Here is a 10,128-nt window from a genome sequence, read left to right on the forward strand (position 1 = left end):
ATGCCAAGCTGCCTTCCAGGTGCTTGATAGCTAGAAGTAAAGACCTCAATGTTCTGCCCACTGAGAGTTCAGACTCTAGTGGGAAGGCATAGCAATAAATAATAAAGGTAAAGATAAAGGAATTTTGTTGTAGAGCAGTGGTTCTCAACCTTTCTAATGCTGTGACCCTTTAATAAAGTTCTTCATGTTGTGACCTCTAACCATAAAATTATTTTTGATGCTACTTCATAACTAATTTTGCTACTATTATGATTTGTAATGTAAATATTTTTTCAGATAGAGGTTTGCCAAGGGAGGTTTTTGTCTTGGGGTTTTTTGGTTTTTGGGTTTTTTTGTTTGTTTTTTCTTTTTTTGGTTTTCTCTACATAGCTCCAGGCTGTCCTGGAACTAGCTCTGTAGACCAGGCTGGCCTCAAACTCACAGAGATCCACCTGCCTCTGCCTCCTGAGTGCTGGGATTAAAAGTGTGTGCCACCAACACCTGTCGCCAAGGGGGTTTTGACTCACAGGTTGAGAACTACTGTTATAGAGGATGAGAGCTTGTGTGCGGGGGAATAGACCAAATGGAACATGAAGGAATAAACTAGTCACAAAAGACCTCATGTAGTTGTGACTCTGATTCTATGGGATATCCAGAGCAAACCATAGTGGCAGAATGCAAATGAGTAGTTTCCAGGGTAGGGAAGTGACTGCTGGGTGGAAGGAAATGTTCTAGACTGGATGGTGGTGAAGGCAGAATTGAATTGTGCACTCCAAAAGGTCCAACTGTTTAGTGTGTGAACTATGGGTGTCTTGACAGAACTGTCGCAAACACAGAGACCAGAGAAGATCTTGTGAAGACTTGGAGAGAAGAGAACCCTCTGCAAGCCAATCAGAGACGCTTAAACAAACCTGGCAACATCGAGACATAAAGATTCTATAACGTGCAGGGTGGTAGTGGTGCACGCCTTTAATCCCAGCACTCAAGAGACAGAGGCAGGCAGATCTGTGAGTTCAAGGACAGACTGGTCTACAGAGTTCCAGCACTGGCTAGCCAGGGCTACACAGAGCAACCCTGTCTTGCCACCCCACTCCCCAGGCTCCCCCCCAAAGGATTCCAGAACTATCTTTTAAAACACACCCCTGTTACGATAAATCTTTCCTCCAAAAGCTGCCCGAGCCCCACCGCCACGTGTGCTTTACGCCAGCCGCCTGCCCGAGTTAGGGCCCAAATTAATGCACAGAGAGACTTGTATTAGGTACAAAGCTGCTTGGCCAGTGACTAGGATTCTCATCTGTTAGCTCAGTCTTAATTATCATAAATCTATATATTTTATAAGACTTATCAGACACCTTATTGGCGTCCCTCCTTGCCGGTGGCTCACATCCCGCCGCTGGAGGAGGTGAAGGGGAAAGGGAAGACGCTTCTTGTTTCCTTTGCTTGCATGAGTCTCCTTGCTATGTCTCATCCTGCCTGGATCACCACTTCTCTACTACATTTCCCAGAATCCTCTTTGACTCCTAGTCCTGTCTAACTTGCTGTTTCATGGCCAAATTAGTACTTTATTCAATAATCAATAAGATGAACATACACAGTACATTCTCCATCACACCCCAGTCCATCTAAAGCAGCAGCGTGGTGGGCATATCAGTGTAGTGGGGGGACTTGATGGACTTCACTGAGAAGAAGGCTTTACATTATAGACTTGAAGTGGGTGGAAACTATCCCATCTGGTATCTAGTAGTTTCACAAGCAGGAGGAATCTGGAATTAAACCTATTTTGAAATACCTAGTTTCTTAAGTATTCCAGAGAAATTGACATCCAGCCCTTTATTACTTTGGCTTATTTCATATGATGGCTCCTTCCTAACTATTTCGGGGGAGATGAAGGGAAAAAAACAACTTGGTGCACCAGTTCCAAGGCCACCGGAGGTTTGCAGCCGCCCATCGCCCGCCCAGTAGTCTTCAGATCCCGAGGCAGGCCCCGCCTACATACATACCGGAAGAGTCACGCCCCTGGAAATGCGTCGCGTCGTCGCGTCGTCGCGTCGTCGCGCACGCGCTCTCCAGTCTCCCTTGACCTCTGACCCACCGGCAGCCCCAGCGCTGGTCCCACTGGGTCCGGGAGCGGCACCCGGCCCTGTGAGGCGGAGCGGCCGCCATGGTGAGGATCGGGGAGGGAGGTCGAGTCAGAGTCGGGAGGCTGGCCCCGGCCCCCACAGGAAGTAGGGTCTGTGGCGCGTCGTGGGGTCGCAGGCCGTTGACTCTCGGGCAGGGACGACCGCTGGCCGGGCCTGGGAACCGAGGCTCGGCCGGCAGCAAGCCCCGGCGGGGTCCAGCCTCCGCGGGCCGGGCCCCGGCGTGAGCAAGCTTCTACGGGCTGTGGGAGGAGGTGATTGTTGGGTGGGCCGGCTCCTGAGTGGTAGGACTCGGCGATGTCGCTTGGTTTTTTAACCGCGTTTGACAGTTGGCTCCTCCAAGGAAGTGGTAGTCCTGGGACCTGAGCTGAAATCGAGACCTGGAGGCTGAGTATTTGTGGGAGACCATGCATGTCGCCTGTGCAACCTTTAAAAGGCAGGTTCTTTAGTTTTGCCCCTAAGTAATTGGAAGGCGGTTGGTTGGGGGAACCTATTTATTTCCTTGTCTGCTTATGTACTTATTTGAGACAGGGTAGCACTATAGGTAGCCTTGGTTGTCTCCTAACGTCCTATTGTAGTAGATCAGACTGGCCTTAAACTTGCTGAGCTCCACTTGCCTCTGCCCCTGGCTCTCCAGTGCTGGCATCAAAGGTGTGCCTCATCACACCCGACTAGGGAGCCTGTTATTTAATAATTAGAAGGTGGCAGTTAACTGCTTACAGTGCTGTGCCTGGAGCTGAGACTTTATGTAGATTGTCATTTAATCTCTCTCAGTCATCCCCATTTTACATTCAAGGGACCTGAAGTTCCGAGAATTTGACTTTTCCAGGTTCTTCTTTTATGCAAGAGTCAGAGGCTGTTTTGGACCCAGTTTTGTTGATTTGCCACCATATTATCCCTGCCTTGTAATTGGGCCACCGACATCTTGTGAGGACCTGTATTGATTGCTCGTACCTTGCATTCTCCATATTCAACTCTCAGCTTTTCTCAGGCGGTCATAGTGGCTACACTTGCAAACCCAGCACTTGGGAGGCTGAGGCAGGAAGATCAGGAGTTCAGAACTAGTATGGACTTCATGAGTTCCAGGGCATAGCTCAGTGTTATAATGCTTGCCCACCAGGGGAGAGGCCTTAGATTCAATCCCCAGTACACCTCCAAATAGGAAAAGAAGGTATAAATGGGAGGAGTCTAGAATTTTCACCTGGGAGTCAGATTATGGCGTATTTTTCCAGCCCTGAAGGTTGTTAAAGGTTTTTGGTTTGGAGCATTGTCTTGCTTTGTGACTCAGGCTGGCTTCAAACTCTAGGGATCACCCTGCCCCAGCCTCCCAAGTGCTGGAATTAGGTATGTGCCACCACCATGCCTTTGCTTTTTGGGGCTTTTTTTTTTTTTTTTTTTTTTTTTGCTTTTTGAGACAGAGTTTCTCTGTGGCTTTGGAGCCTGTCCTGGAACTAGCCCTTGTAGACCAGGCTGGTCTCCAACTCACAGAGATCCGCCTGTCTCTGCCTCCCGAGTGCTGGGATGAAAGGCGTGTGCCACCACCGCCCTGCTCACCATGCCTTTGCAATGTTGCATCTTGACAGTATCTAGGTAGGAAGGAGGGTATTCACAGTGAAGGAACTCAGAGCATAAAGAATCATGAGAGCTTACCTAGAAGTAAAGGGTACAGTTGCAATGGGGGAAAGGTAAGAGGGAAAAAATCCAGAGAACTAAGATGAGGTCAGAGGTGAGAGATATCAGTGCCAAGCTGACCTGAATATGCAGACAGGAGCACTGTGTGAGAATTGGGCAACCACCAGAGCCTTAACTTGGCAGCATTAGAAGCATATGGAAACCCTGCCTGGGGAATGGAGTGTGTGAGATTGCAGCTTTGGCCAAACAGCACTTAAGAGTGACTTGATTAAAGTGTTAATTCATGGACAGTCACACACTTTCAAGTATATATTGGGCACCTGCTGTGCAGGCCTCTGGGGACCCAGAAATACTGTCACAAATGGCACCATATAGTCCTGACCTTCCTCCTGTCTAGCAGTGACACCAGTAACTATTAAAAGGGCTCAAGGGATAACCCAAGTTCCTTCCTGTCGTCAGTCTGATCCACACCCAGGGCCTGCTACTGTGTATTGGAGGAACATTGTACACAGGCCTGAAAGTTGGGCCCTTCCTGATGCACTTCGATGACTTAAGCCTCATTTTTGCCCACCCTCCAGCGCCCCCCCCCCCCATGAACCTTGTCTGAGGTCATATTCCCAGATAGGAAAGGAAGTGAGTTGCTAACAGCAGGTTTCAAGGTTGAAGCCTTGTGTTTATAACTCCTGCCCCCAGCTACTGCTTGCCTGGAGTGAGCTGTGAATTGGTTGTTCTTGGCCTGGGACCTTGAGGCCTGTCAGTGAGTTAGAGCTGTTGGGGGCTTTCTTAGAGGGCCTTCTAGTGGACTGTAACTGGCAGAGCTTTGCTCTCCCAAAATCTTCCACTTTGAGCATCACCTGATTGCCAGACTATTAACACCAAACAGGGTCTGGTCTGGGAGCAAAGCCAGCAGTTGAGCTCTGATTCTAGGATGCTGCTGTCTGTCTACTCAATTTTGTGTGCATTGCCTCCCAGGGCCTTACACCCCTCCTGTATGGAAATATATTATTCTCTTTATTTTGCAATTTAAAAAACTGGTAGAGAGCTGGGTGGTGGTGGTGCATGCCTTTAACCCCAGCACTCAAGAGGCGGAGGCAGGCACATCTCTGTGAGTTCGAGACCAGCCTGCTCTACAAGAACTAGTTTCAGGACAGCCTCTAAAGCCACAGAGAAACCCTGTCTCAAAAAAAAAAAAAAAAAAAAAACCAACAACAAAATGTATTACTGCTTCCCCCTGGGAACATGAGTAGCTGTCTGCAAATCCCCAGTGGCTGATGAAACTGCTGGCCAGTTTTGCCTTTGCTAATAGCTTTTAGGCCTTTGGCTAAGATCTAGTGCAAGCCTGCCTTCCCCACAGCCATTATACTCCAGATATAGGGCCACTTGCCACTTTGGCTTGAAGTGTGCAAGGGAAAGTTCTCCATTTTGTTTTATTTGTTTGGAAAAGAGTCTCTATATAGCTCTGGTCATCCTGGTACTTCCTATGTAGACCAGGGGCTGTCCTTGAACTCAGAGATCCATCTGCCTCTGCCTCTGCCTCTGCCTCTGCCTCTGCAGTGGTAGGATTAAGGGCGTGTGCTATCATGATGGCCAGCCTCAGTTTTCTTGTGTTTTCAAGACTGGGTTTCTCTTTGTAGTCCTGGAACTCACTCTGTAGACCAGGCTGGCCTCGAACTCACAGAGATTGGCCTGTCTCTGCCTCCTGAGTGCAGGAATAAAAGGTGTCACCATGCCCAGCTAGAACCTGAGAACTCCGAGGTGTTTTTTGTATTGTTTTATGTATAGTGTTCTGTTTGCATGTACCCCTGCAGGACAGAAGAGGGCACCAGATCTCATTACAGATGGTTGTAAGCCATCATGTGGTTGCTGGGAATTGAACTCAGGACCTCTGGAAGACCAGCCCTTATTCTTGAGCACTGAGCCATCTCTCCAGTTCCCAGAACCTGAGTTTTTAACATACATTATTGAGCAATAAAGTCACTATTAGAAAAGTGCCTCATTGCTTCCAAGGTCATGTAGTAGATATGTGGCAACAGAGAGGCAGACTTTCTGTGTGAAGTGGTATTTCCTGAGGGGTGCTCTAGGACCAGTCATATAGAAGCTAAATTCCATCTCAGAGTTCCCTGCCTTACTTGGCAATGGCTCTAGTTGAGAAAGGTACAAGTCAGGTAAGATCACCAGTTCATAAGCACTCTGTTGTTCTCCTGTTACTCCCACACAGCTTCCTGTAGCTCATACCTGTCTTTGATCACAGGAGGGGCTTCTCTGGCCCGCCCTTTCTATATGAAAGCTAGGCTTCTGAAATTCCAACATGCTGTGAGGCCTCTTCATTTCCCTAATAGCCCATAATTAGATCTGCTTGTTAGGGAAGGGCAGGACCTAGAAGCCAGAAAGTCCAGTTCTGGAGTCTGAGTTCCTGATGCTAGTCATCTTGCTATCATCTTCCCTGTGGAGTAGAGTCCTATGGTTAATAGGGCTCCAGCTTCCTTCCCCACCCGCTCTCCCTAGTACCAATGAGTCACTAAACCTCTTGAGTTCTTGGGATGAAATGGCACAGACACTAGAATGTGTCTGACACAGTACCTGGTACACAGGCTCAGTTTGTATTTATTGAGATTAGCCACAGCAAAGTACAAGGGAGGAAGGCCCAATCTTTGAGCTGTACCATGTGAGTACTCCTAGCTTGCAGTGAGCATTCATCGGGAGTCCTCTGCGTGCTGCTTTATATCATTTCACAGACATGGGATCCAGTTCTATGCATGCTGTCTCTCCATCATTTCTGCTTCACAGTAACATCTTAATGTTTCTCCATGAATCCATCCTCTGGTCTTTCTCCAGCCTAGGATGCTCCCTCCTGCACTTGTCACTCACTGTCATGGCTCCACCTATCTAACCCTCAGGTTCCAGCCTAGGAGAAATACTATCTTCCCCCAGAACTCCCTCCCAGTCCTGATAGTGAACTCTGCTGCTGATCAAGTCTTAGGCTTCCCAGGGCCTCCACATTACCTTGATTATATAATATTGGGATCTCAGTGGCCTTGCACTGCTGAAGAAGATTTCTCTACTTGGACAGTGGCTGTGCAGCCTGTTCTGAGAGCAAGGATTGAGTCCTGTGTGTCTTTGTCCAATGCTGAGTTGACTGTTGGAATAGATGTGTGAACCCAGCAGATGACCATACTCTTCCAGTTGCTGGGTTCATATCTTAGCATGTGCCTGAATCCCTTGTAGACTTTTAGCTCCTGAGCATTGTGTTCTAAGTAGACCCTTAGCCTGCCTCCCCCCTTTTGTTAATTTGTATGGTGTGCATGTGTGTGGACGGTAGAATTTTTTGGTTTCCTTTTCTATTTACTCTTTACCTTATTCCTTTGAGGCATGGACTCTCTCTCTCTGAACTTGGAATACTTGTTTCTAGCTAGGTGGTAGCCAGAAAGCCCTAGTGATCCTTTTTTTTTTCTCCACTCTACTCAATATTTGGATAATAGGTATACACAGGATAAGACCATGCCTGGCTTATTACATGGATAGTGGGATTTGAACTCAGATCCCTGTGGTTTCAAGAGCAAGCACTCTTACCTGCTGAACCATCTTGACTTCCATTTGTTTGGTTTTTTTGAGACTGTGAGATCCAGACTCATGATTACCCTACCTTGGCCTCCCTAGTACTAGGATTATAGGCATGCACCACCATACCCAGACCTTTAGTGATTTTATTGTTGTTGTATTCGTGGACAGATTCCTAGTCATAGGACTTGAAGTTTTGGGAGACTTAGGGTGGATCTGTTTTTTCCCTGGTGATATGAAGGCTGGGCCAGATGGTCTCAAAAGCATAGAGGAGCCCTCAGTGACCTTGGAGTGAATTAAACTGGTGGCAGTCTGGGACTGTATTGTATACTGGCTCTCAAGCCAGTTTCTTCCGCCAAGTCAGTACCACTTTCATCCCCTACAGCCTTTCCAATCTGCTTCTGGGAACTCCAGTGTATCTAGAACCACCAAAGGAAGTTTAGAGGAGGTAACCCTTAGATCTCCACTCAAGGTGTCCCTTCTGCCTACAGGCCAAGTACCTGGCCCAGATCATTGTGATGGGTGTGCAGGTGGTGGGCAGAGCCTTTGCCCGGGCCCTGAGGCAGGAGTTTGCAGGTAAGCCTCTTTGCATGCTGGGAGCCCTGCCAAGATTTTTTTGCCCTTAAGGGTTGTGTCAGTTGTGAATGAAGGGATCTCTTTTGGGTAGAGTTCTGTGGCTTAGATGGCCTGGAGTACTTTCCCATGGTAGGAGGCAGTGCCAGACTTTGAGATATTCCTATAGACAGGAAGGGTTTATTTTCAGTTAGGCCTGGTTAGCATGAGTGTCCAGGGCAAATGGGCCCTTGTGGGCCCATTTACCTTATTTTGGTAAATAAGAGAGTCACATATTCTGGCTGTTCTCAAGGAGAGCTGAGTAATGGCAACAGAGACTAATTGGCTCCAAAGTTAAAGTGTTTATTATCTGGCACTTTAAGAGCAAGTATGCTGGCTTTTGACTAAGGTCGCCAAAAAAAAAAGCAGTCCCGGGACGGTCTGCTGTGATAGTCTGGACACTTGAGTAGGCCAGGTTTTGAGGTCTCTGGCACCAGCTAATGCTCCTCCCCTGCCTGTAGCTTTACCCTAGTCCCCAAAGTAGCCTAAAGCTCCCAATTTGGTAGGCCTCTGGGACAAAGAATGAGGGGAGGAAGAAGGGACAAAATCATCTTGTGGTCTAGATTGAGGGACCAAGAGCCTAGTTTGACCCTATCCTATCCTTCATAAATGTTTGTCCCTCCCCTCCAAAAGGAAGCCAGTACTAAAGAAAAGCCACTCCTGGGCAAATTGTTTCTTTTGTGTCACTTAGAAGGTCTAGGGGAAGCTCTGGGCCACCAAGGGGGCTAAGCAGTCACCAATGTGTTAACAGCAAGCCAGGCAGCTGCTGATGCTCGGGGTCGTGCTGGGCACCAGTCTGCAGCTGCATCCAACCTCTCCGGCCTCAGCCTCCAGGAGGCCCAGCAGATTCTCAACGTCTCCAAGCTGAACCCTGAGCAGGTCCAGAAGGTGAGGCCCCTCATCTGCCATGGGGCAGTACTGCACAGGAAGTCACAAGAGGGTGGGTGGGGGAAGAGGCTCTGACCACAGCAAGGGGCAACTTGAAAAGCCCCCCAGGCAGCACAAATACAGAGACATGGTAGCTAGCTGTAGCAGCTGAGCCATCCCACATGGTTACCTGTCTTTCTCATGTTCTTTTGAGAATCACACAGCAGTTTCCTGTGTGATAATGTGGGTCAGAGGTCAAGCCCTTTAATTTCTCTCGTCATCAGCCTTCCCTAATGTCTCACCCAGAGACTAATGTTCACTGTCTCATTTCTGCAGAATTATGAGCACCTATTTAAGGTGAACGATAAATCTGTGGGTGGCTCCTTCTACTTGCAGTCAAAGGTGAGTGCTCTTTAACTCTATGAGAAAAGAAAGCCACATGCTTCCCCTTCTACCCAGGGGTGCTACTTAAGTTGTTTGAATCTTGGCAGTCTACTGTCCTCTAGGAAGGTTGTTAGGGCCTGGGACAGGAAGGGGAAAGGTCCTCCATTCAGGCAAAGAGCAGAGACTGTCAAGAGCCTAATCTTCCTCCTCCTCCTAGGTTGTCCGTGCAAAGGAACGCCTAGATGAGGAACTCCGAATACAAGACCAAGAAGACAGAGAGAAAGGGCAGATGCCCAAAACGTGACTGCTGGGCACTTCCCACCCCACCCATTGCCTCGTAATTTATAGCTCAGTAATAAATGTCTTTTCCATGTTTCTCCAGTGCATATATTCCTATTTGAGGTTTGTTCACTTCCTGCCTGTTTGGGCTGTGAAAGTCAGGAGGCAGCAGCCTTTGACAGCCTGGTGAGTGGGATGTTGGTGAACAGCACACACCCATATTAGTATACCTGGCCAGGATCTGTCACAGAGGCTTTTGTTCCCTTCTGTGTGTCCATATTACCACAGTCCTGAGGAAACCAAAAGATCTCCCATGCCTTCCCTCAAGATAAAGGACCCATGGCCCCAGAACTTCCAGCTGGGGTTGCATACTGCTCTCAGTGACTTGGTCAAAGTGTTTGTGTGTAGCTGAGGAGCTTTGGCCAGCCTCTTGCTTGGACCAAGGTGTCAACCAGTCATAGCAGACGGTGGTAGATCAAGGCCTGAACCTTGTAGTTCAGAATAATCTGTATCCCCTTGTTCCTTACTACATACGTTTCTAGTTCTTCCTCTTCTAGTCTGATCTCTTCTTTAAAGGTAGCCCGTGGCAGGTTGAGGGGAAAGCTCCAGGCCATGTCTTTAGGTGTCTAGTTGGGGGACCCACAACCAAGCATTGAGCAAGTGACCCAGGTCCTGGTAC

General features: G+C 48.3%; 1 protein-coding gene across 4 annotated transcripts; it reads left to right on the plus strand.

Moving 5' to 3' along the window:
• The first annotated feature begins 1,500 nt into the window (after positions 1-1,500).
• Positions 1,501-9,556, plus strand: Pam16 (presequence translocase associated motor 16). 4 transcript variants are annotated; one of them, XM_027424014.2, is made up of 6 exons: positions 2,001-2,143; positions 2,447-2,553; positions 7,799-7,883; positions 8,671-8,807; positions 9,123-9,188; positions 9,388-9,556. In XM_027424014.2, the coding sequence occupies exons 3-6, from the start codon at positions 7,826-7,828 to the stop codon at positions 9,472-9,474; spliced, it is 348 nt and encodes a 115-aa protein (XP_027279815.1). In that variant the 5' UTR covers positions 2,001-2,143; positions 2,447-2,553; positions 7,799-7,825; the 3' UTR covers positions 9,475-9,556. The 4 variants fall into 4 exon arrangements, with proteins under 4 accessions (XP_027279817.1, XP_027279814.1, XP_027279815.1 ...); XM_027424013.2 differs by lacking the exon at positions 2,447-2,553 and having other exon boundaries at positions 1,988-2,143; XM_027424015.2 differs by lacking the exon at positions 2,447-2,553 and having other exon boundaries at positions 2,040-2,143; positions 7,693-7,883.
• The last annotated feature ends 572 nt before the right edge of the window (positions 9,557-10,128 follow it).

This window comes from Cricetulus griseus, chromosome 7 (assembly GCF_003668045.3).
Source record: "Cricetulus griseus strain 17A/GY chromosome 7, alternate assembly CriGri-PICRH-1.0, whole genome shotgun sequence".
Taxonomy (NCBI): Eukaryota; Metazoa; Chordata; class Mammalia; order Rodentia; family Cricetidae; genus Cricetulus; species Cricetulus griseus.

Bases quoted from the DNA above. Each gene is read 5' to 3' on its own strand.
- Pam16 (XM_027424013.2), top strand. The intron at 7,884-8,670 runs GTAAGCCTCTTT...ATGTGTTAACAG, and splicing joins CCTGAGGCAGGAGTTTGCAG to CAAGCCAGGCAGCTGCTGAT. The intron at 9,189-9,387 runs GTGAGTGCTCTT...TCCTCCTCCTAG, and splicing joins CCTTCTACTTGCAGTCAAAG to GTTGTCCGTGCAAAGGAACG.